The sequence below is a fragment of the Loxodonta africana genome, chromosome 2 (assembly GCF_030014295.1).
Source record: "Loxodonta africana isolate mLoxAfr1 chromosome 2, mLoxAfr1.hap2, whole genome shotgun sequence".
NCBI lineage: Eukaryota > Metazoa > Chordata > Mammalia > Proboscidea > Elephantidae > Loxodonta > Loxodonta africana.
In genome coordinates, this window is record NC_087343.1 from 31,243,263 (window position 1) to 31,270,321 (window position 27,059).

The 27,059-nt window shown below is 35.8% G+C and overlaps 1 protein-coding gene across 4 annotated transcripts in view; it reads right to left on the bottom strand.

Moving 5' to 3' along the window:
- CDH9 (cadherin 9) overlaps window positions 1–26,719 on the bottom strand; it is a 99,606-nt gene extending 72,887 nt beyond the window's left edge. For all 4 annotated transcript variants that reach the window (XM_023545401.2, XM_064270887.1, XM_003407886.3 and 1 more), the window contains exon 1: window positions 26,492–26,719. In XM_023545401.2, coding sequence (XP_023401169.2) covers window positions 26,492–26,719 — 228 coding nt within the window. The remainder of the gene's footprint in view (window positions 1–26,491) is intronic.
- Window positions 26,720–27,059: the final 340 nt, after the last annotated feature.

The following is a 27,059-nucleotide window of genomic DNA, read 5'->3' on the forward strand; positions in this document are numbered from 1 at the left end:
AATAAGATGATTTTTCCAGTAAATGTTGCAAGCGTTACAGTGATTCAAATGTCTAGTGTGGACACAATAAAAATGGTCCCGGGATCTTCATATATAATTCAGATTGAATACCAACATAAACTTTCATTTCCTCTACATTTTCTGAACCACAGTGGGGGAAAAATGCTAGCAGTAAAAACGGCAGAAGTGTTTCTGACACAGAAGAGGCCATTCTTATCACAATTCACACGTTTCGGCTCCCTTTTATTCTTTGAAGTTCCTTTTGACATAAATGCAAACTCTGCTTCTTTTCAACCTTATTTAAAGTTAAAATGGGAGCCTATATTTCTAGCCTTGACCACAAAGTCAGAAAATGGAATGCGTACTGTATGATTCTAGCATTATTCACCAAGAAAATAAATGGTCAAGATGGAGCACACATTACCACGAGTGAAATGACATGAGAGAAAATTAGGATTCACTCATCGGTCATATTATACCTTACAGAATACAAACGAAGGTTATAGCCTTGAATGCATCATTTTCAAGAGGCAATTTTTACACTCTAGGGAATGCTAACTACAGCAATTTATTATTGGTCTCACTATTTCATTCCAACTTTAGAGCAATACCTGTTCAGTAGGACTAGCTTTATATGGGATTATCCATTGTGCTCTCAATGCATAAAATTCATTAAATGTAAGACCTGCCATCAAAAGGAAGCATATTTAGCGTGAATCATTATCATGCAACACATTATTTGTACATGTTGCCAAAATCAAATACATGGTTGAAATGTACTTTGACGAGAGGATTTGCTTTGCCATGTTTGCTCCTAGAGTTTAATCCCTTTATAATAAAATTTGTTCTTAGTGCTTTAACACGTATTCACTATGCTGGGGCCACTGGAAATACAAGTGGATTAAATATTTTTTTTTCTTCTTAGAGCCTGTACACAGCTGAACTCACAATACACACACACACACACACACACAACTGTGTGATAAGTAGTTATACAAATACTATAAACTGTGTAGTTACAGAGCACAGAACAACCCCTTTTGACTACCAGGTGGAAAAAGTTACATCAGACATTGACCTTCTAAAATCTGATCAGAATTTAATGATCGGAGCGTAGAATGGAGGGTATGTAGAAGCTATGACTGTGTGGGGATTAATAAAGAATTACAAATGGTAAATTAAATATGTTGTGATTATGATGTGGAGAATACCACATCATGTTGCCTTTGAGTTGATTCTGACTCATAGGGACCTATAGCAAATAGTAAATGTCATATTGCTAAGGGCTTTTAAAAGAATGGCATGCTTGACAGATTTGAACATTTTCCCTAAAAGAAGAAGAATTAAAAGTGTTTAAGAAGGAGGATAATATTTTGATGCAAAATTTAGAAAAAGTACTCCACTAACTCAAATGACACATTGCATCTGGCAAACCTGCTGCAAAAGACCTCCTTAAAGCGTTAAAAAGCAAACGTGTTATCGTGAAGACTAAGGTGAACCTGACCCAAGCCACGGTGGTTTCAACCGCCTCATATGCAAGTAATAGCTGGACAATGAATAAGAAAAACCAAAGAATTGATGTCCTTGAATTATGGTGTTGGCAAAGAATACTGAATATACCATCGACTGCGAAATTAACAGTCGAATCTGTCTTGGAAGAAGTACAGTCAGAATGTTCCTTAGAAGAAAGGATGGCGAGACTACGTCTCATATTTTGGACATGTTATCAGAAGGCATCAGTCCCTGGAGGACACCGTGCTTGGTAAAGTACAGGGTCAGCGAAAAAGAGGAAGACCCTCAACTCGATGGACTGACACATTGGCTCCAATGATGGCCTCAAGCATAACAACGATTGTGAAGATGCTGCAGTGTTTCGTTCTGCTGTACATAGGGCCGCTATGAGTCAGAAACGACTCGATGGTACCTAACAACAACCACAACACCCTGGTAAAAGTATAGAAAGCTAATTTGGAAGTGAAATAAATAATCAGAGGGAAGAAGACCAGTTAGGAATCCAACATAACAAAGCTGATGAAAGACAAGCAATGCCTAACTACTTACAGCTGCAAAAGACAGATAGCCGCACTTACATGTTTGAAAGATAAACCAGTAGAACCAGGAGATCAATCACATAAGATGAATAAAAGAGAGGTGACATAAAGAATAAACTCAGTGCATTTATTTTCCTTGAATTTATCTTTTTTTTAATACAGCGAAACCTGTGAGAGCCAGAATTCCCTGGGACTCTTGTTTTCCCAGGTCTTGCAAGTTTTCTGCCTTGGACAGGGTTCAGTCTAATCACTGTTCTATCACTCTCGATTAGTGGGAAATATTTGAGTTTTCCTTCTCTGACAGGTTCTTGCCTTACATAGGTTTCAGCTTTCACAGGTTTTATTGTACTTTCTCTAATGGATGGCTTTTAGTGGTCCTATTTTTTTTTTAATGGGACAATGCATAAAAATATAAAAAGAACTGTTATCAAGACTCACAGCACGTGGCCAAAAATTTAAAATGTCCACTGTTCCAGTTCTTTATTTGCAAGTTAGGGATCCTAGAACAAGTTAAGGAAAGAGAAAAATGAGTCATCCTTGGGATTGCTAATCGAAGCAATGTTTCTTATTGTTATTAGTTGTACAACCTTACTTATAACAGAATGAAAAGTTGTCTGGTCCTGCTCCATCTTCATGAGCACTGGAATGTTTGAGTCCATTGTTGTGGCTATTGCGAAAATCCATCTCATTGAGGGTTTCTCTCCTTTCTGAAGACCTTGTACTTTATAAAACTTTATGTCCTTTTCTGGACACTGGTCTTTCTTGATGATGTGTCCAAGTAAGTGAACCGGTCTCACCATCAACTCTCCCAAGGAACATTGTTTGTATTTCTTCAGAGGCTGATTTGTACATTCTTCTGGCAGTTTATGGTATATTCAGTATTTGCCAATACCACAATTCAAATGCATTAATTCTTCTTCTGTCTTCCTTTTTCATTATCCAGTTTTTCCTGGGCTAATGAAAGACACTGAATGACCAACTACTTACAGAAGCAACAGATAGGTAGCTGCACTTATATGTTTGAAAGATAAATCTGTAGAACCAGGAAATCAATCATATATGATGAATAAAATAGTGTTGACATTTGTATGAGGTGATTGAAAAGACCATGGCTTGGGTCAGGCACACCTTAGTTGTCAAAGTCACCCTTTGCCTTTTAAGACTTTAAAGACATCTTTGCAGTATATTTGCCCAATGCAATAAGCGCTTTTATTGCTTGACTGTTGCAGTAACTAAATAAGACAATTTCATTTTTTTAAATCCATTTATCATGGTGTTGCTTATTGGTCTACTTGTGAGGATTTCTGTTTTCCTCACTTTCAGGCATAATCCATACTCAAGGCTGTAGTCTTTGTTCTTCACCAGTAAATGCTTCAAAGCATCATCACTTTCAGCAAGCAAGGTTGTACCTTCTGCATGTCACATGTTTTTAACGAATGCAATAGTAAGTTATCATTCCAAATTTGATGTTATACCTGATTGCAAGACAGGGCTTTAAAACTGATTATTTAATGTGTTTCCTATACTATGTCTATACTTAAGCTTACAGCTTAAGACATTGGATAACCTCAGGTACAATGGCAGTCCCTGTGTGGCACATATGGTTAACTGTTTGGCTGCTAACCCAATGGTTGGCAGTTTGAACCTACTGAGGCACCTCAGAACAAAGGCCTGCTTCCAAAATGTCACAATCTTGAAAACCCTATGCAGTACGGTTCTACTCTGCAACACACAGGGTTGCTGTGAGTCACAATCGACTTGAGGAAAACTGTATTTTTGTTGTTGTTGTTTGTTTTGTAAGTTGCAATGGTGTGTATAGCCTTTGGAGAGGCTTGCTAGATATCTGATTGCATCAATATATAATTTTCTTTTGTACACTAGCTAAAAGTTCCCATTAAGGTGTCTATTTTATTTTGTATTAATTTACTAAATATGTCCCTTAAAGATTAACGTACAAGTCATATTAATTACCAATAGAAAGTTGTGACTGAATTTAAACTTATTACAAGCATATAATTATAGAATAACCCATTGCCATCGAGTCAATTCCAACTCATAACGGCCCTATGGGAAGGAGTAGAACTACTGCATAAGGTTTCCACAGAGCGGTTGGTGGATTTGAACTATCAAACTTTGGGTTAGCGGCTGAGCTCTTAACCACTGCACCACCAGGACTCTAAATTATAGGCTAGTATTCATCAATTTTAACCTCTTGCATGGCCAAAGATTTACAAGTGATTTTAACAAAGTTGATATTTCACTGATTTCAGAGCCTCTATCTCTCCACCTTCAAGGGCACTGGGTGGGTTTGGGTATCTCTCCACCTTAATGCACCTTAAAAAAAAAAAAAGGACTATGTATTAGTGAATATTTCTTTGAATTGATTTTTTTTTTTTTTTGGTATTGTTCTCATTTTCTGCTTAATATCACAAGTGAATTTAAGAGTTCAAAATTGTGTTAGCAACACATGTTCACATTTAAAATTACTTGTAATATTTATATTATTTGATATTGTTCAGTCTTACCTAAATATCTTGCATAATATATTCTAATATTTGAATTTTCCCACTTCTTCATTTTGTTAAGATCATGTATTCATGTTAAGAAAAGGTTATCTTTAGTGAGCGGAATGATGATTTTGTATTTATGAAAATAAAGAAGTAAATAGGTGAAATATGCTTTTTTTTTCCCCCCCCTTTGCAAAACTTCAGTAAAGCAATCAAATGGGTTTGGAATATATCTTCCTGTTCATTTTTAGCTGTGATATTTTGTGCTTAATCAGTGCAGTGATTATTATAGCTATAAACTACTTTAGAGTCCTGTGCTCAAAAACCTAGATTAAAAATGACATTGAATTGAATACTAATATATGCCATTCAATGAACTAGGGAAAAGCAAAACAAAAACCCAAACCATTAAAGAATAAATCAGTGTAGATAGATATGATAAAATTCAGTAAAAAAAAAAAAAAACATGATGATGTGATGTTAATTTATTTCAAACAACTTTGTTACATATGCAATGCAATGAAAGAGTAGAAAGTTCAAAAGGAACTTGTAAGACAGGAAGTGAAAACAAAATAGTTACATGTGGCCACTGTAAACTTCCACTTCAGGGTTTGAGTTTTTTTCCAGGAAGTAAATTTTTTAAAACAATGAGCCTTCTTGGCTATGTGACTGGGAAGAGCTTTGTCAGGAAGCAAAGGCAATTCAAATACCTTTTTTCTTCACCCATACCTTGACAATACACAGTAAACAAACAAGCAAAACCAAGAAAAGTAGGATGAATATAAACTAATGATAAACAAATAGTTTAAAAATAAATCAGAAAAAAAGTCTGGTTCAACAACGAGAACAAAAATATAATCAATAAGCAACTAACTGTTACATAGAGAAAAGAAGAAAAATAATAATAAAGGTCTTGCTGGTAAAATGAGGTTTGAGAAAAACTATCTAAGTAAATATAATTTTTAAAATATTAATATTGAATATTAACACAATTAAAGTAGTAAATAATAAAATATACCATGTTATATAATGTAACATGTTGTATATATTGTTAAATGTACATTTAGCATATGTGTATACATACTTCCATATATGTTATTGCTGTGTTTTTGTTAAGTGCCACTGAGTTGCTTCTGACTCAGTGACCCAATGTACAAGAGGACAAAAAACTGTCAGATCCTGCTCCATCCTCACAATCCTTGTTATGCTTGAGCCCATTGTTGCAGTCACTGTGTCAATCCGTCTTGTGAGGGTCTTCCACTTTTTTGCTGACCCTCTACTTTACGTCCTTCTTCAGGGACTGATCCCTTCTGATAACATGTCCAAAGTATGAGACATAGGCTCTCCATCCTTTCTTCTAAGGAGCATTCTGGCTGTACTTCTTCCAAGAAAGATTTGTTTGTCAATGTGGCAGTCCATGGTATATTCAATATTCTTCACCGACACAGTAATTCAAAGGCGTTAACTCTTCTTCTTCAGTGTTCCTTATTCATTGTCCAGTTATTGTGTGCATTTGAGGTGATTGAAAATATTGTGGCGTGGATCAAGCACACTTTAGTCCTCAAAGTGACATCTTTGTTTTTAACACTTGTAAGAGGTCTTTTGCAGATTTGCCCAATGCAATATGCCCTTTGATTTCCTGACTGCTGCTTCCAAGGCTGTTAATTGTGGATTCAAGTAAAATGAAATGCCTGACAATGTCAATCTTTTCTCTACTTACCATGCTGTTGCTTACTGGTCCTGTTGTGAGGATTTTTTTTTTCCTTTTTTACTTGCTTAAGTTGTTTTAACCCCCACGTGTCTGTCAGTTTGTCATACTGTGGGGGCTTGTGTGTTACTGTGATGTTGGAAGCTATGCCACCGGTATTCAGACAAGGGCAGGGTCACCCATGGAGGAAAGGTTTCAGCTGAGCTTCCAGACTAAGATAGACTAGGAAGAAGGATCAGGCAGTCTACTTCTAAAAACGATTAGCCAGTGAAAATCTTATGAATAACAGAGGAACAATGTCTGATATAGTACTGGAAGATGAGCCTCCCAGGTTGAAAGACACTCAAAAGTTGACTGGGGAAGAGCTGCCCCCTCAAAGTGAGTTGACCTTAATGATGTGGATGGAGTAAAGCTTTTGGAACCTTCATTTGCTGATGTGGCATGACTCAAAATGAGAAGAAACAGCTGCAAACATCCATTAATAATCGGGACCTGGAATGTACGAAGTATGAATCTAGGAAAATTGGAAATCGTCAAAAGTGAAATGGAACGTATAAACATCGATACTCTAGGCATTAGTGAGCTGAATTTAACTGATATTGGCCATTTTGAATTGGACAATCATATAGTCTACTATGGTGGGAATGACAACTTAAAGGGGAATGGTGTTGCATTCATTGTCAAAAAGAACATTTCACGATCTACGCTGAAGTATAAGGCTGTCAGTGATAGGATAACATCCATACACCTACAAGGAAGGCCAGTTAATATTACTATTATTCAAATTTACGCACCAACCACTATAGCCAGAGATAAAGAAATAGAAAATTTTTATCAGCTGCTACAGTTTGAAATTGATCAAACATGCAATCAAGATCCATTGATAATTACCGGTGATTGGAACGCGAAAGCTGGAAACAAAGAAGAAGAATCAGTAATTGGAAAATATGGCCTTGGTGATAGAAACAATGCTGGAGATCGAATGATAGAATTTGGCAAGACCAACAACTTCTTCATTGCAAATACCTTCTTTCACCAACATAAACAGCGACTATACACATGGACCTCTCCAGATGGAAAATATAGAAATCAAATTGACTACATCTGTGGAAAGAGATGATGGAAAAGCTCAATATCATCACTCAGGGAAAGGCCAGGGGCCAACTGTGGAACAGTCCATCAATTGCTCATATGCAATTTCAAGCTGAAACTGAAGAAAATCAGAGTAAGTCCACGAGAGCCAAATATGACCTTGAGTATATCCCACCTGAATTTACAGACCATCTGAAGAATAGACTTAACACATTGAATGCTAGTGACTGAAGACCAGACAATTTGTGGAATGACATCAAGGACATCATCCATGAAGAAAGCAAGAGGTCATCGAAAAGAAAGAAAAGATCAAGAAGGATGTCGGAGGAAACTCTTAAAATTGCTCTCGAATGTCGAGCAGCTAAAGCAAAAGGAAGAATTGATGAAGTAAAAGAAGCGAACAAAAAATGTCAAAGGATAGCTTGAGAAGACAAAGTAAGGTATTATAAAGACATGTGCAAAGAGCTGCAGATGGAAAAACAAAAGGGACGAACACTCTCGGCGTTTCTCAAGCTGAAAGAACTGAAGAAAAAATTCAAGCCTCGAGTTGCAATAGTGAAGGATTCTATGGGGAAAATATTAAACGACGCAGGAAGCATCAAAAGAAGATGGAAGGAATACACAGAATCATTATACCAAAAAGAATTCGTTGATGTTCAAACATTTCAAGAGGTAGTATATGATCAGGAACCGATGGTATTGAAGGAAGAAGTCCAAGCTGCTCTGAAGGGATTGGTGAAAACCAAAGCTCCAGGATTTGATGGAATATCAATTGAGATGTTTCAACAAACAGATGCAGCGCTGGAGGTGCTCACTTGTCTATGCCAAGAAATACGGAAGACAGCTTCCTGGCCAACTGACTGGAAGAGATCCATATTTATGCCTATTCCCAACAAAGGTGATCCAACCGAATGTGGAAATTATAGAACAATATCATTCATACCACATGCAAGTAAAATTTTGCTGAAGATCATTCAAAAATGGCTGCAGCAGTATATCGACAGGGAACTGCCAGAAATTCATGTCAGTTTCAGAAGAGGATATGGAAGCAGGGATATCATTGCTGATGCCAGATGGATCCTGGCTGAAAGCAGGGAATACCAGAAGTATGTTTACCTGTGTTTTATTGACTACGCAAAGGCACTCAACTGTGTGGGTCATAACAAATTATGGATAACATTGCGAAGAATGGGAATTCCAGAACACTTAATTGTGCTCTTGAGGAAACTTTACATAGATCAAGAGGCAGTTGTTTGGACAGAACAAGAGGATACTAATTGGTTTAAAGTCAGGAAAGGTTTGCATCAGGGTAGTATTCTTTCACCCTGCCTATTCGATCTGTATGCCGAGCAAATAATCAGAGATGCTGGACTATATGAAGAAGAACAGGGCTTCAGGATTGGAGGAAGACTCATTAACAGCCTGCGTTATGCAGATGACACAACCTTGCTTGCTGAAAGTGAAGAGGACTTGCAACACTTACTAATGAAGATCAAAGACCACAGCCTTCAGTATGGATTGCACCTCAACATAAAGAAAATAAAAATCCTCACAACTCGACCAATGAGCAACATCATGAGAAACAGAGAAAAGACTGAAGTTGTCAAGGATTTCATTTTACTTGGATCCACAATCAACAGCAATGGAAGCATCAGTCAGGAAATCAAAACATGCATTGCATTGGGTAAATCTGCTGCAAAGGACCTCTTTAAAGTGTTGAAGAGCAAAGATGTCACCTTTAAGACTAAGGTGCGCCTGACCCAAGCCATGGTATTTTCAGTCACATCATATGCACGTGAAAGCTGGACAATGAATAAGGAAGACCGAAGAAAAATTGATACCTTTGAATTGTGGTGTTGGCGAAGAATATTGAATATACCAGGGACTGCCAAAAGAACAAATAAATCTGTTTTAGAAGAAGTACAACCGGAACGCTCCTTAGAGGTAAGGATGGTGAGATTGTATCTTACATACTTTGGACATATTGTCAGGAGGGATCAGTCCCTGGAGAAGGGCATCATGGTTGGCAGAATACAGGGTCAGCAGAAAAGAGGAAGACCCTCAACAAAGTGGATTAACATAGTGGCTGCAATGAGCTCAAGCATAACTATTGTAAGGGTGGTGCAGGACCGGGCAGTATTTCGTTCTGTTGTACATAGGGTCACTATGAGTTGGAACTGACTCGAAGGCACCTAACAACAACAACAAGTTTTGTAGCTAGTAAATGGGAGAGTCAGAGGTCTGTTTGGGTCTAATGGAGATGTCTATTTTCTTGGTAAACCACTGTCTTATAATAACTAATATTTATTGAATGCTGTACCGAAGCTATTCAGAATTCTAAACTGGAGTTGGCATAAGTGTTTAGAGTATTGGTTCCCTGAGATACTGTAAGAAGCGAGATTCTGTGGATTGTCTACACTTAGTGGGAAAGGTCCTATAGGGGCGCTATGAGTCGGAATCGACTTGATGGCACTGGGGTACTGGGGTGGGGTAGTGGGAAAGGATGCTGGGATTGATTGTTAATGTCTGCCATGAAAGCACAGTGTGCTGGTTTTGCCAATGGTTCACCTTCTCTTAAAGTTGCTCAATAGCAGGGAAGGATGATAAGGTAGTTTAGAACTAGATTTTTTACTCCTACATACCTGATTCAAGTCCTACATCTACAGTATGCCTAACTGTGATATCTTAAGGAAGTTAACCAAGCTGATTCTCTAGTTGTGAGGATTTTTGCTTTCTTTATGTTGAGGTATAACCCATGCTGAAGGCTGTAGTGTTTGATCTTCATCAATAAGTGCTTCAAGCCCTCTTCATTTTCAGCAAGCAAGTTTGTGCTATCTGTATATAGCAGCTTTTTAATGAGTCTACCACCAATCCTGATGTTACATTCTTCTTCACGTAGTGCAGCTTCTTGGATTATTTGCTCACCATACAAACTGAATAAATATGTTGAAATGATACAACCCTGATGTACACCATTCTTGATTTTAAACCATGCAGCATCCACTTGCTTTGTTTGAATGACTGCCTCTAGGTTTTTGTACAAGTTCTACATGAGCACAATTAAATGTTCTGGAACTCATTTCTTCCCAATGTTATCCACAATTCGTTACGATTCACACAGTTGAATACATTTTTATAGTCAATAAAACACAAGTAAATATCTTTCTGGTATTCTCTGCTTTCAGCCAAGATCCATCTGACATCAGCAATGATATGCCTCATTCCAGGTCCTCTTCTGAATTGGGCTTGAATTTTTGGCAATTCCCTGTGGATGTACTGCTGCAACCACTTTAAATGATCTTCAGCAAAATTTAATTGACTGTGAAATTAATGATATTTTTTGATAATTTGTGCATCTTGGTTATCATCCTTTTTTGGAATGGGCACAAATATGGATCTCTTCCAGTTGGTTGGCCAGTTTGCTGTCTTCCATAGGTGAGTGAACATCTTTAGCACTGCATCCATTTGTTGAAACATCTCAACTTGTATTCCCTCAATTGCTCAAATCTTGTTTTTCCTCAGTGTCTCCACTGTACATTGGACTCTCCCTTCAATACCATTGGTTCTTGATCATATACTACGTCAACCAATTCTTGAATGTCAACCAATTTTTACTGGTACAGTGACTCTGAATTCCTTCCATGTGCTTTTGATGCTTTCTGAGTCATTCAATATTTTGCCCATAGAACACTTCAAAATCGCAATTTGAAGCTTGAATTTTTTTCTTCAGTTCTTTCAGCTTGAGAAATGCCAAGCTTGTTCTTCTCTTTTGGTTTTCTAACTCCAGGTCTTTGCACATTTCATTATATTTTATTTTGTCTTCACAAGCTGCCCTTTGAAATCTTCTGTTCAGCTCTTTTACTTCATCATTTCTTGCATTCACTTTAGCTACTCTACCTTCAGGATCAAGTTTCAGAGTCTGCTCTGCATCCATTTTGGTCTTTTCTTTTTTCCTGTCCTTTTAATAACCTTTTGCTTTCTTCACGTACAGTATCTTTGATGTCTTTCCACAACTCGTCTAGTCTTTGGTCATTAGCATTCAGTGCATCAAATCTATTCTTGCGGTGGTCTCCAAATTCAGGTAGGATATACTCAAGATCGTATTTTGACTCTCGTGGAATTGTTTTACTTTTCTTCAGCTTTAACTTGAACTTGCATATGAGCAGTTGATGGTCCATTCTCCAGTCAGCCCCTGGCCTTCTTCTGACAGATGATATTGAGTTTTTCTGTGATCTCTTTTCACAGATGTAGTTGATTTGATTCCTGTGTTTTCCATCTGGTGAGGTTCACAGATACAGCTGCCATTTATGCTGTTGAAAATAGGTATTTGCAATGAAGAATTCATTGGTTGTGCAAAATTCTATCATGTGATCTCCTGCGTAGTTTCTATTACCAAGGCTGTATTTTCCAACTACTGAACTTCCATCTTTGTTTCTAGCTTTTGGATTCAGTTCACCAGTAATTATTAATGCATCTCGATTGCATATTTGATCAATTTCACACTGCAGGAGTTGGAAAAAAATCTTTGAGTTTCTCCTCTTTGGCATTAGAGGTTGGTGGATTAATTTGAATAATAGTTGTATTAACTGGTCTTCCTCTAGGTGTATGGATATTATCCTATCACTGACAGCTTTGCAACTCAGGGTACATCTTGAAATGTTCTTTTTAACAATGAATACAACACCATTGCACTTCAGTTTGTCATTCCAGACATAGTAGACCATAAGATTTTCTGACTCAAAATTGGCAATCCCTGTACATTTCAGCTCACTAATGCCTAGGATATAAATCTTTACGTGTTCCATTTCATTTTTGACAACTTCCAATTCTCCTAGATTCATATTTCATGCATTCCAGGTTCCAATTTTTCATGGATGTTTACAGCTATTTCTTCTCATCTTGAATTGTGCCACATCACCAAATGAAGGTCCCGAAAGCTTAACTCCATCAGCGTCATTAAAGTCGACTCTACTTTGAGGAGGTAGCTCTTCCTCAGTCATCTCTTGAGTGCCTTCCAAAGCTGGACAATGAACAAGGAAGACTGAAGAAGAATTGATGCCTTTGAATTATGGTGTTGGCAAAGAATGCTGAATATACCATGGGCTTCCAGAAGAAGAAACAAACCTCTCTTGGAAGAATTACAGCCAGACTGTTCATTAGAAGCAAGGATGGTGAGACTTTGTTTCACATACTTTGGACATGTTATTAAGGGAAACCAGACCCTGGAGAAGGACATCATGTTTGGTAAAGTAGTAGGTCAATGAAAAAGAGAAAGGCCCTCAATAAGATGGATTTTCACAGTGGTTGCAACAAAGGATTCAAGCATAACAATTGTGGGGATGTCGTGGGCCTGAGCATTGTTTTGTTCTGTTGTACACTGGGTTGCTTTTGGTTGGAACTGAATCAATAGCACCTAGCAGCAACAACAACATTCATTGATTAAGAAATATTTATATTCACTGTCATTTACAATGTGTTTCTTTATAATATTATTTTCTAAATGACACAGTATTTCATAACCATAAAAACCTGTTTCTGAAAAACTATTTTGAAACCTCAGAATATGATCATGCTTCAATGAATATACAAAGGTCAGAACACAGTTTGCATTTGAGGTATAACACTAATTCTGTAGATATTTAACACATACACATTTTATGACAGAAAAAGCACTACAGGCAATTTATCTCACATAAAAGTAATTATTGATAAGCTGTAGGATTATTCATCTTACATTATCTTCCTTACATCATTCTTTACTATGTTTGCATTTAACTTTTGCTTGCATACTTAGAATAAAAACGTGTTTATTATATGATGAAGTAGACCCTTTTATTACTGGTTACCTTTAATTTCAAAAATACTGGAATATTCTAATTATATTTTTCACCCTCTAATACCAAATCTTCCCATTTTATATTATTGCCTTTGACTAAGGCCTTAAGAGATATGCAAAGCATACAGTGATAATGGCTAAATTATGCAAGCAAAGAAATTAATATGAGAAAAAATGTAACACTGATTTCCTGGGATTGCTAAGAGTTGTTTTTAAATTTGCATTTATGACTTCTCTGGACTTCTTTCAATCTCCCTAAGGCTCCTACTAAGAGATGGTCAATAAATAACCTCTTTAAAATTAATTCTGCTATGTTACAAGTGCTCATAATCAGAGACTCTCTCTAGCACTATCCTCTTGGACTTAATGGCATTCTTAATGTCACACAGTTTCAGTACTTTTATTACTAGAGAATTTTCCATAACTGATAAAAGCACTGACTGTATGAGGTGCTCCATGAAAATAAGTGCTAGGGATTCTCTTAAAATGTGTTTATTCTTTCTCACCTTTGACCCCACCTTCAGGGTGGCCATAATGGCTGAAACTGAGAAGAGAAAACCCAGGAAATAGGGAAGCCACAGATGAGTTAGCTCTAAAACCTGCCCACACAGTCTACTTAGGCATATGACTAACTTCTAAACGGTAAATGTAAAGAGTGAGACTCCAAGGAACCCAGAGAAAAGAAACAGCAGGAAGAGGAAAAATTGAGCAGAGATTTTAGCAACGGCCAGGTGTTAGGAAAGAAGAGTTTAAAGCCGAAGCTCCTCTTAGATAAATGTGCTTGGTAAACACTTTGGGTTTTCCAATGAAACACCAGAACATGATTACTTAGGGAGTTATATTAGGATTAAAGTTTACACTGTACTATTTTTTTTCAAATAATATTACATAATTTGCAGAGCATATTGAAATAATGGACAAGGATATGAGGAATTTTATAAAAATATATAAACAAGAAAACCTGAAGCTGAAAATTATAACATCTGCAATGAAAGCAAAATGTATAATAGCAGATTGGATAAAGAAACATAAGAAATAATAAATTTGAATACAGTTAAAATAATTGAAGCATAGAGAAAAGTATTGAAGAAAAAAAGTAAAACAAAATCACAAGGAATGTGGGACAATCTCAAGTGCCCTAACGTCTTTGTATTTGGAGATACCAAAAAGAGTGGGAGAGGGCCCAAAAATACTACTGAAAACCAAAGATACAGATAAAACCTTACAGGCAGAGAAACATAGATTTTGTATTGGGAAAAAAAATGGTAATAATAATGGCTAACTTCTTATTACAACTAACAGAAACCAGATGACAATGTTGCAAAAATTTTTTAAAGTGTTAAAAGAAAATACACATACACATGCACACAAGTTTAAGGTCAGCCAAGGTTTCTATATCCAGTGAAAATATTATGAAAAAAATAAAGTGAAACAAAGATATTTTCACACAAACAAAAGCAAAGAAAGTTTATTTTTAGTAGACCCACACTACAAAAAATACTAGAGGAAGTGTTTCAAGTTGAATGGAAATGATACCACAAGTAAATTCAAATCTTCAGGAAGAAATGAGAAGCACTGATTAGAAATGGTACTTATACAGGTTAATATAAACACATTGTTTTTTTCTAAGTTTTAAATGAATAAGTAACTATTTAAATAATAAAATTAACCAAAAATTCATTGCTGTCAATTCCGACTCATAGTGATCCTATAAAATAGAGTAGAACTGCCCCCACAGGGTTTCCAAGGCCATAAGAGCTTGCCTGCTAATCAAAAAGTTGACAGTTCAAATCTACCAGCTGCACCTTGAAAACCCTATGGGGAAGTTCTACTCTGTCCTATAGGGTTGCTATGAGTAGGAATTGACTTGACAGCAATGGGTTTTGTTTTTCTTGTTTAACTTTTACAGAAAAATATTGCCACATCTATCTCCAGCAGTGTGGCTGGTAGGTTCGAATTGCCAATCTTTGGGTAGCAGTTGAGTGCTTAACAACTATACCACCAGGGCTCCTTCAAATAATAAAAATTAACAATGTTTTATACAACTTATAACATATACAGAAGGAAAATATATGACACAAGCAGAAAAAGAATATGTATGCTATATGCTAAGACATATAATATTAATTAGACTGTGACAAGTCAAGAGTGACCATTCATATCCCTTGCATAAGCCCTGGTGGCACAAATGGTTTACCGCTCCACCACTAGCATAAACATCAATATCTTAGGCATTAGTGAGCTGAAATGGACTGGTATTGGCCTTTTGAATCAGACAATGGTATGGTCTACTATGCTGGGAATGACAACTTGAAGAGGAATGGCATTGCATCCATCATCAAAAAGAACATTTCAAGTTCCATCCTGAAGTACAACACTGTCAGTGATAGGATAATATCCATAGGGGCCTACAAGGAAGACCAGTTAATGAAACTATTATTCAAATTTACACACAAACCACTAAAGCCAAAGATGAAGAAATAGAAGATCTTTACCAACTTCTGCAGTCTGAAATATATCAAACATGCAATCAGGATGCATTGATAATTACTGGTGATTGGAATGTGAAATTACTGGTGATTTGGAAACAAAGAAGAAGGATTAGTAGTTGGAAAATAAAGCCTTGGTGATAGAAATGATGCTGCAGACCACATGATAGAATTTTGCAAGATCAATGAATTTTCCATTGTAAATACCTTTCTTCACCAACATAAATGGTGACTATACACATGGACCTCACCAGATGGAATACTCAAGAATCAAATTGACTACATCTGTGGAAAGAAATGATGGAAAAGCTCAACATCATCAGTCAATACAAGGCCAGGGGCTGACTGTGGAAGAGACCATTAATTGCTCATATGCAAGTTCAAGATGAAACTGAAGAAAATTAGAACAAGTCCATGAGAGTCAAAGTATGACCTTGAGTATATCCCACCTGAATTTAGAGACTATTTCAAGAATAGATTTGACACGTTGAACAATAGTGACCAAAGACCAGAGGAGTTGTGCAAGGACATCATACAGGAAGAAAGCAAGAGGTCATTAAAAAGATGGTAAAGAAAGAAAAACCAAAATGAATGTTAGAAGAGACTCTGAAACTTGCTCTTGAACTTTAAGTAGCTAGAGCAAAAGGAAGAAACAATGAAGTAAAAGAGCTGAACAGACGATTTCAAAGAATGGCTTGAGAAGAAAAACTAAAATACACTCGGAATTTCTCAAGCTCAAAGAAATGAAGAAAAAATTCAAGCTTCGAGTTGCATCAGTGAAGGATTCTGTTGGCAAAATACTGAACAATGCAGGAAGCATCAAAAGAAGATGGATGGAATACACAGAGTCATTGTATCAAAAATAATTGGTAGGAATTCAATCATTTCAAGAGGTAGCATATGATCAAGAACCGATGATACTAAAGGAAGAAGTCTAAGCTGAACTGAAGACTTTGGTGAAAAACAAGGCTCCAGGGATTGATGGAATATCAACTGAGATGTTTCAACAAATGGATGCAGCAATGGAAGTGCTCACTCATCTATGCCAAGAAAATTGGAAGACAGCTACCTGGTCAATCAACTGGAAGAGATTCATATTTATGCCTTTTCCAAAGAAAGGTGATCCAACTGAATGTGGAAATTATTGAACAATATGATGAATATTACGTGCAAGAAAAATATGGGTGAAGATCATTCAAAAATGGTTGCAGCAGTACATTGACAGGAAACTGCCAGAAGTTCAAGCAAGATTCAGAAGAGGACATGGAACAAGGGGTATCATTGCTGACGTCAGATAAATTATGGCTGAAAAGCAGAGAATACCAGAAAGTTGTTTACCTGTGTTTTATTGACTATGCCAAAGCATTCAACTGTGTGGATCATAACAAATTAGGGATAGCATTGCAAAGAATGGGAATTCCCGAGCACTTAATTGTGCTCATGAGGAATTTGTGTATATGTCAAGAGACAATTGTTCGAACAGAACAAGGGGACACTGCACTGTTTAAAGTTAGGAAAGGTGTGTATCAGGGCTGTATTCTTTTCCCGTACTTATTCAAACTGTATGCTTAACAAATAATCTGAGAAGTTGGACTATATAGAGAAGAACACAAAATCAGGATTGGAGAAAATCTCATCAGCAACCTGGGGAAGGATATCTTGTTTGGCAAGGTCAGTGAAGACAAGAAAGACACTCAATGAGATGGATTGACACAGTGGTTGCAACAATACACTTGAGCATAACAAGGATTGCAAAAATGGTGCAGGACTGGGCAGTGTTTCCTCCTGTTGTACAAAGGATCACTATGGGTAGGATCCAACTCGATGGCACCTAACAACAACAAGATCAATAAACTATAGAGTGTAAGAGAATATGGTTTCAATTTGCCAAGAAAAACCTTCGTTTGAAAGAAAGCCAGATTTTTCATAGCATGGACAAATAAAAAGAAATACTTTATTATTCCCATTGTTGGAAAATGACCTCTCCCCTTATATTTGCTAAGTTTCTCTTACTTGTTAACCTCTGTTTTCGGTTGTAAAGTTGTGAATATGAGGGTTCATTCTAATCTCTACTATAAGAGATTCTGGCTATGAAGTAAAATATTTACGGAGGGAATTCCGCCAAGTGTGTATTCAATTGTCTATCAAGAGCAACTTCAATTACCTCATGAAATCAGTATAAAGAGGAGTAGATATTTTCAGGATATCTTTCAAACATCCCTACAACCCGCAATTTCACCATAACTATAAAACATGTGATATACTATGGACAAATTTTACTACCTCTTGTCATTCTGTCATACTTTGGTGGCTTGCATCTTACTAAGATGCTGGAAGTTATGCCACTGGTATTTCAAATACCAGCAGGGTCATCCATGATAGCAGGTTTCATTGGAGATTTCAGAATAAAACAAACTAGGAAGATAGGCCTGGTAATCTAATTTTGAAATTTAGCCAATGAAAACCTTATGGATCACAATAAAATATCATTTAATAGTGCTAGAAGACAAACGCCTTAGGTTGGAAGGCACTACACAATAGCCATGTCAGTGGGCTTACATATACCAATGATTGTGAAAATTACACTAGACTGGGCAATGTTTTGTTCTGTTATTCGTAATGTCACTGTGAGTAGGTAGCAATCTATGGGAACTTAAGGGCAACTAACAACAACAACATGGACAAGTTACAAAGGCTTTGCACAAATAAATTGTGAGTATTTGTGAACAGCTGGTACACATTTCTGTATTCAATGGAATACAGGAATATGGCAGTTCTTAAATAAACAAGCAAGCAAACAAACAATAATTTAGAAAGTGGTTCTCGTGCCAGAGTAAGCTAAATAGAGCTCTGGTGTTAGGAAGTCAGTCTGCTGGGTAAGAAAAGAAAAATTAGCTTTTCTAAAAACTGAGCCTTGTATCAGATCATTCTCACAGCAGGCTAGCAATGGTAGTATTTTGATTTTTGTAGAAAGAGAATGTCTTTAAGATAAAGACCATATCACCTTTACTCTTATTTCTAGGATTAGCATAGTGCCACACATTGTAGATGTTCATTAAAAAAAAAAAATCAATTTAATAGTAATACACATGATGAAAATTCGTGTTAAAGCACAATCCCAACCTTATAAATAAACATCCAACATGTCAGCCAACTAAATTGGTACACTGATTTACTGTTGTTGGAAGGGACACATTATAAAGTTCTGTAATGCACTTGGCTAAAATGTACCCAGAGTTTTAAAACAGTACCTTTGACTCTGGGAATTCCACTTGTAGCCATCTAGCCTAAAAAGATAATTTAAGATACACTAAAAGCATCAAGTACGAAATTTCTATCACAGAGGGGCGTGCATGTGACTGTATGTGTTTTCTGTCTGTGAACACTGGGGAAAAGTTTACATTAGTATGGTTGTGTATATGATATAATATGACATGGCTAATACTAACTCATTAATAATATGAAAAACACAGTAAGAGAAAGGCAAGATAAAAACTAGTATAAGCTCTTAGATATAAACTATCAGGTATAAGCTACTGAACTCAACAGTATTAAAAAATATAACAAGTAAATAAGTAGAAGGAATATGTAAATACTTTAACTTTGTCTCAGGGCTGTGAATACAGTCATTTGTATTTTTTTCTTTAATTTTTAATTTTCTAGACCTGGAAGAACATACTGCTTTATTAAATAATAATGATAGCAGCAGCAACAACGACAATAACAGTAATAACAGTAAAGATTGTGCTTAAATTTTTTTTTTTCCTAATCCCCATTCTTCTATCCTAATGAATTCTGTCACTTAAACTATTTATTTATTTCAGCGAGGAGTAGGTAAAGTAAATTTGATGATCTGCAAATTTGGAAGAAGAGGAAGAGACATTGAAAGCAGTGGAATGTTTCAGAAAAAAATCACACATAATTTTGTCATCATATTAATAAACACCTTCTCCCACATTGTAATTTTTTAAATGGCTTAATATTCACTTAGATTCAAGCTGGGTCAGGGCAGGGGGGTGGTTTACTTAAATTTTAAAATGCAAATATGCCTAGGACTACATACAATATCTCAATCAGTCAAAATGTGCTTAATTCCAGCTTTTAATTCCTTATACCAACTTAAAGCTGTCTACATTAAGGACATAGGAATTGTTTTGGAGTCGTAGTGATTCTAAATCATGTGGAGTTAGAGGGATTAGAGAAAATGGCAGGGGCTTGATTATAGTTAGGACTCTTGAGTATTAAGGAAATACAAGAAAAAAATTGGAAGAACAGCAAAAACAAACCAAATATATTCAGTTTGACTCTACAGTAACTCAAGAAAAGGTAAAACATTTACTTTTAACTTTCTCTACTCTTTCTGTTTTTTTTTTTTTTTTTACAGTGTCAATCTCTCAAAACTAGGAATAAAAAAATGTTTAATAGCTATTGTATTATTAGCAAAATAGTTATTTTGAATGAAAGTATGATTGCAAGCATTTGAGGAAGGAAAAAAAAAAAGGCAAAAAACACTGAAACCCAACACAGATTCAATGCTAAAACTTCAAAGATTCTAGGAAATGAAATGGAAGTTAGACGCCGAAAATTGAAATTGTTCCATGTATGAAAATTGTGGTAGATTATCTCAGCGATTTAAAGGGGGATTCTAGCTGGGAAGAATAAAGATAAATTGAATATAAGAGGAAGTATATATGATAAGGAAACCCTGGTGGCATAGTGATTAAGAGTTATCACTGTTTACCAAAAGGCTGGTAGTTCAAATCCACCAGGCGCTCATTGGAAACTCTATGGGTCAGTTATACTCTGTCCCATAGGGCCACTATGAATCGGAATTGACTCAACGGTAATGGGTTTGGCTTTTGGTTTTATATGTGATAGGACATAAATCAAGGAGGAGAGATGAGATTTTGGAAAAGGAGGTAAGATATTCCCCAGGAAATGGCCTGTAGACATGATGAAATAGAGATCAGGATCATGGAAAATAAAACATTTCATTTTAGCTAGAAGTAAGGCTACAGTTATGGGAAATAGAAGATAAACTAGCATATTCAAGAATAATGGATACTTTGTATTATACTCAAATAAATTTGGATTAGTTTTCAATAGATACTTTGCACAAATGGTTGTCGTTATTCAAGCGACAGTGTATAATTTTGTTTTTCAGAACTGAAAAGAAAAGGAAAAGGAAAAGCTAGTTTAATGGGCCAATGCAATGGTCCAGTGTAGAGGTAAAACTGTACTATCTAGGGTATTGGCAATAAGTATTAAAAGCCGGGGCTGTATTATGAAAGTAGATTTCTATAGAACTCAGTTCAAATGTGGTTTTGTAGGCTGTCTTCAGAATGTAGTCATATGCTTAATATTTTTCTCATGTGGCTTATTTTAAACAACCAATATATAAAGAGAATTTTGAAATAAAATGTGTCCATAAATCAGTAGCAGACATGACTGTACAGCTCTACAGTAATAACATTCTAAAACCTTCAAAAAGACATTTTATTTCGGTTCTGAAAAACCCTGTAATATACTATAAAAATTCACCAACCCTCCCGCAGTAAAATTGAGATTTTATTTCTCTAATTTCTATTTTGCATATTACTTGCGCACAGCAAACTGCCATAACCTGAGGGTTAAGGAGAAAATTCTCTGTTCAAGTACATACATTTCTTATATATAGGCTCTGAGGAAATATTATTTAGTGCATTGTCAATGTATCAATGCAGTAAAGTCCAAAAGAGATTCACGCCACAGTTTGATTTTCCAATTTAATAAAAACCAGACTCCTATTAGTTTTTCATCTGGTACTTGTATTTCTCATGTGTTTGGCAACACATAACGGATTGTATCCAAGAAATCCAACCAACAACCCGCTGCCTTTGAATCGATTCTGACTCATAGCTAGCCTATAGGACAAAGTAAAACTGCCCCACAGAGTTTCCAAGGAGTGCCTGGTGGATTTGTACTGCCGACCTTTTGGTTAGCAGCTGTAGAACTTAACCACTATGCTACCAGGGTTTCCATCCAAGAAGTTTGTACTCTATAATGTCAATTCCCTTGCCACTCGAGAATTCTATGATTATACTCATGATGATTTCAACTCTGGAATAACAATTTACTGAATTAAAATGTAAAAAACGGAGAACTGACACTGACACAAAGATATCTTATTCTCCTAGTAACTACTTACAAGGATTTCATTGACATCCTGTACCTTGCCCTGCATAAAACAAGTGCTAAATGCATATCTTTACATTAAAATGTAATGGTCATTTAAGTCAGTATTTCCAAACTATTGCATGAATTCTAATATTTTCCATCAAAAAATAAGCAGTACAACTGGAAGTTTGTATCTCTTCATGCAATAACTATGGTTTTATAGCTGGTGAAATCACATTAGATTCTGCTCAATTGTCATTAAAAATTCACATAAGATCAATTTATAATAACAAGGGATATTTTAGGACCTAGATTTAATGCGTAGAAAATCTCAAGCACGTGAAGATTCTCTAGCAGACTAGTAGCATTTGCTATGCTTGTTGTTAAAATTATTTTAATTCCTCTCTTGAGCTGCGTTATTATTAAGCTTATGTAATCCAGTCCCATGTATCTACTCAAATTATACAGAAGCTAGGTAGCAATTGTTATGACTTTGTAATTCTCTTGAGTAAGAACAAAAGGATTCTTTTTTATTACAGAGAACAGAATTTGTAAATCTCTGACAGTTTCAGTCAAAAGTGACCGATCACATTTGACATTATATTATTGTGAAAAACAAAACCTTGATATTAATTCCAACATTTTTGTTTTTCTTCTTGATTACAAATATTTTAAACAACAGAAGGAAAAATCCTACAACATTTTTCCTTAAAATATTGTCTTAAATCATTTTCTTCCTTCTTCAATCCAACCTGATCAATGAAGGCACACTGGACACCTATTTGAACCAGAGCTTTTAACAGATATTCAGGGCCCAAAGTAGCAGTCTAGCCTCATCCCATTAGACTAATCTTCCCATTTGAAAAATTTATTTTATCATGTCATATGCAATCCCACTTCCTCCATCCTTGGGTTTATCCATATGAAAAATTTTATTAATTTTTTACTAGTTCCTTGCTCTTTCTGCCCACAGTGGCACTTCCCCTCTTTGGGAATCCTAAAAAAAAAAATCAGAAATTTAGAGATAAAAGAAATTTTAAGAATTTAATTTAATCTCCCAAGTATCCAAGGCTTAGAAAGTCTAAGTGATTGCCAAGTTCTAGACAGTTACTGAAAGGTACAGTCTGTATTGAACTTATAAGTTCACTGTTTGTGTGTGTTCACATGTGTAGCTTATTAAGTTATGCTCCCACCACTTTATTTGTTCTAAGATTGTTTCCTCTAAATTCAAAATCAAACTCTGGTTTTCATACACACGAACCATATGTCTACTTGATGCCACAAAATTTTATATCACCTATAAATTAAAATGATTCTTGTCATTTTCTGTGACACCTACCTTCTGCAAAACTAAAAACAAGCTAGAAAAATTGCTTCCCATTAGAAGCCACTCATCTTTTTCCAAATATGAGGCATGATGAACATGGCAGGTCTATACCTCATAGGAAGGAGTCCTCATAGCACAGTGGTTAAGCGCTTGACTGCTAACAGAGAGGTCAGTGGTTCAAACCTGCCAGCCCCTCCACAGGAGAAAGATGTGGCAACCTGCTTCTGTAAAGATTACAGCCTTGGAAACACTATGGGGTCGTTCTACTCTGTCCTATAGGGTTGCTGTAAGTTGGAATCAACTCGAGGCAATGGGTTTGGTTTCGTAGATACACTGCACGGAGGATATAACCAGTGCTGTAGATCCTGGAAGACTAGATTTGGGTTTACCAGAGAAACCAGAAGCAGCCTGGTTAAAAAGATAGTGTTTGTGGTGTTCAAGAAGTTAAACCTTTATCAGAGTTCATGCTTTTGAATAAGTTCAGAGGGAAGAGCCTGGCTAGTCTCTGAATATGTAAATAGATAATGACAAAAAAACCAGAAGAGTATTTTGGGAGAGAGTAGGTAGGCCCTTAATAACTTAACAAATGTTAAAGAGGAATGAGCAGCCCACCCAGCTTTCATTCCTGGCCAACACTCAGCAACCACCTATCCGTCAGTAGAGCCTTACACGTTGCCGTGATGCGGAACAGGTTTAGCAGAGCTTCTAGACTAAGATAGACTAGAAAGAAAATATTGGCAACCTACTTCAGAAAAATCATCCAATGAAAACTCTATCAATTATAAAGGTTGACCCCTTGTGCATGAGGTTGCCATGAGTTAGGGATAGCTAACAACAACAGTAATATGTCACATGGCTTATCTAAGACAAGGACCTACAACAAAATAGTGAAAGCAATTTTCCCACAAAGAAAATATGGGGATTTTGTTTTGTTGAAGTTTCTGTTTCATATACATGTTTTTTTCTCATAAAAAATTAATTTAGTATTAAAATACATATATATATATATATATAGTTGACAGGTAAAATTTGGTTTCCTTTTTCTCACTAAACCAAAAATCTTGACTACTGTAGTTGATTTTCCATCTTAGGCTCATGATCTCATTGTCAAGGATAAGTAGATGCAATAAATGATACACCTTAACCTGTCCTTGGGTGATAAAAGAGATGGTGTTCCCGAGGCAAATGATAAAATATTGTACAAAAAGTAATTAAATAAAAATAAGCACATTTAGTAATTGCTTATAATGGATTAGAGAGCTGATTAAAAATTAAGCAAGATAGTGCAAAAAGATCTAAGGTGCAACATGTGTAGCAAAATGTCATTGCAATAATGGTGGTCAATTTAAGAATTAATCAATGCACATGCAATTTTTAGAAGGAAACTTTTTTTTTTAACAAGAAAAAAATATTTATAGTGGAGATTTGATTGCCTTAAGATTACGAGTATCTCCAGTCTCTCTGTGGCTGTTATTGTGTATCTGTGAATCTCCAAAGATAAAATCCTTCATGTAAGACCCTGAAACCTAAATTTGTCCTTTATACACTGCTTCTGAATAAGGATCATAAGGCAACTTCAGGTCCTTAGACACAAATGTTTTCCAGTTGAACTTGAAATATCCTGACGTTAGTTATTAAGTATAGTGTGAAAATTGATGTCAAATGAGGGATGCTGGAGGATGTCATATGACTAACCTGAGGAAAAATAAGATGGAAAAAAGGCTCAGCAAGTGAACTATATGAATCCAGAAGAGGAAATAATAGGCTTTCGATAAAGAAGGCTGCATTTGAAAAATACACTATATTGCCACATTCAAAAAAAAATAAAGACGTTGGGCAAGATTTTGCCAATTCCACCAAATAAATATATTTATCTTTTAAAAGCTACAGGCATACCTTTTGTGGTACAAGGTTCTTCGTATGTTTTTTATTTTTGGTTTATTCTATCATATTTCCCTCATGGTGCCAGTTGATTCTTTGATACTCTGACCAGGACAAATACTTACAAACTCATGTGCCAAGTGTCATGGTAAATATGTATATGATCTCCAGACAATGTTAGTATTCATAATTGTTTTTTTTTTTATTATTATTATTCTCAGAATTTGGAAATAGGTCTCAGTATTGAGATTAATTTGGGAAGAATCCTGAGTATGGATAATAATAATAATAAAAACCTAGTGCCGTAGAGTTGATTCTGACTCATAGCGACCCTACAGGACAGAATAGAACTGCCCCATAGAGTTTCCAAGGAGCACCTGGTGGATTCGAACTGCCGACCCCTTGGTTAGCAGCCGTAGCACTTAACCACTATGCCACCTGGGTTTCCGAGTGTGGATAATATGGAGGGTGACTAAGCATGTGGAAAACCACGGATGTAGGAAAGATTCTGTCACTTGTTTGAGACAGGAAAGAAAGAGAAAGACAAGAAAAAAAAAAAAAACCCGATTTCCTCAAAATTGGACTCCAGAAAGGAGTTACAGGTTTTCTATTGCCATTTCCCCGTAACTGTTAATAAAAAACTGTTGACTTTGCTACTGCAAACGTGATATTCTTTCTCCCTCCTTTGCATGTCTAGAATGCTTGAACCTGGCAGGAAGTAGTCCAGTTCTGTTAATAATAAGAAATAGAAGCATCTAGATGTAGCGCAAGTCATCTTTTCTCTCACACAGAGCATTCTAATTTTAACCAACATATTTTAGTGTTCTTCCCCCTCCCCCTTTTTTGGTATATTACAATTGAATTTTTTTTGCTTTATTTAACATGCCGGATTATTATTTACCCATGATTTTCAATTAAATTTAAATAAAACCTTTTTTTTTTTCTTAGATACATATACATAAAATTAAATCACGTCTTGGTTAGTAATAACTAATCAAGTTAATATATGACTTATTTAATTTTGATGCTTGCTATGGGTATTGACCTGCTTGCTGACATGTTGGTGGTTTGAACCCACCCAGCAACACCATGAGAGAAAGGCCTAGTTTCCTGCTTTCATAAAGATTACAACTAGGAAACCCTATGGGGCAGTTCTTTTCTGTCACATGGTGTCCCTATGAGTCGAAATCGACCAGACAGCACCTAACGACAACATGCTTACTGACCTACATTTAACTACCTGAATAAATCACATCCCTACCCTAACCCACTCAAAGACTTTGAAATACCACCCCTTCTGCCATGGTATTAGTCAAATATTTTTACATAGCCTTTAAGGAAAAAAAAAAAATAGCCTTTAGTGGTATGCAAATTTCTGTACAAAATAATAATGATAAATAGCTCTCACATTCAGTCTTCATATTTCCCATATAAAACTTCTTACCTTGCCTACATACTGCGTGTCTGTACCTGTGTACTCTTCCAACAAGAAGAACTGATTCCACATCCAGCCACGTTTGCTGCGACGTAACATTTTACCATTATCTTTTGTCAGATCCAAAGTCCTTTTGCTTGGTAAATAATTGTTAGTTTTCTCTTGGAATGGAATGGCATCAACTATATGGAACATATAGGTCCAAATTAATAATGGCAGGCAATGGTAAGTCCTCATTATCTGCGGCTTCAACAAGATGTCAAATTCAATGTATTTTCTGTGTCCCCTAAGGAGTGGAGGGAGACAATATAATTTTATTAGCTTGTGGTCCAAATTCATGTAACCTGTAAACTATAAAATTTACCCTAGTTTTTTGTTTAATTTGATAATATAAAAAAATATGTAGACATTTTTATTTATGACGTATATATGACATAAAATTCATCCAGTAAACTAGCATTAAAAATTTACATTACATAGGTAAGTAGGGAGACATACATAGTTCAAGTAAATTAGAGCAGGAATTTAACATGATTTTAAAATTATTATATTCTAGCCATACAAGTGTGAATATATA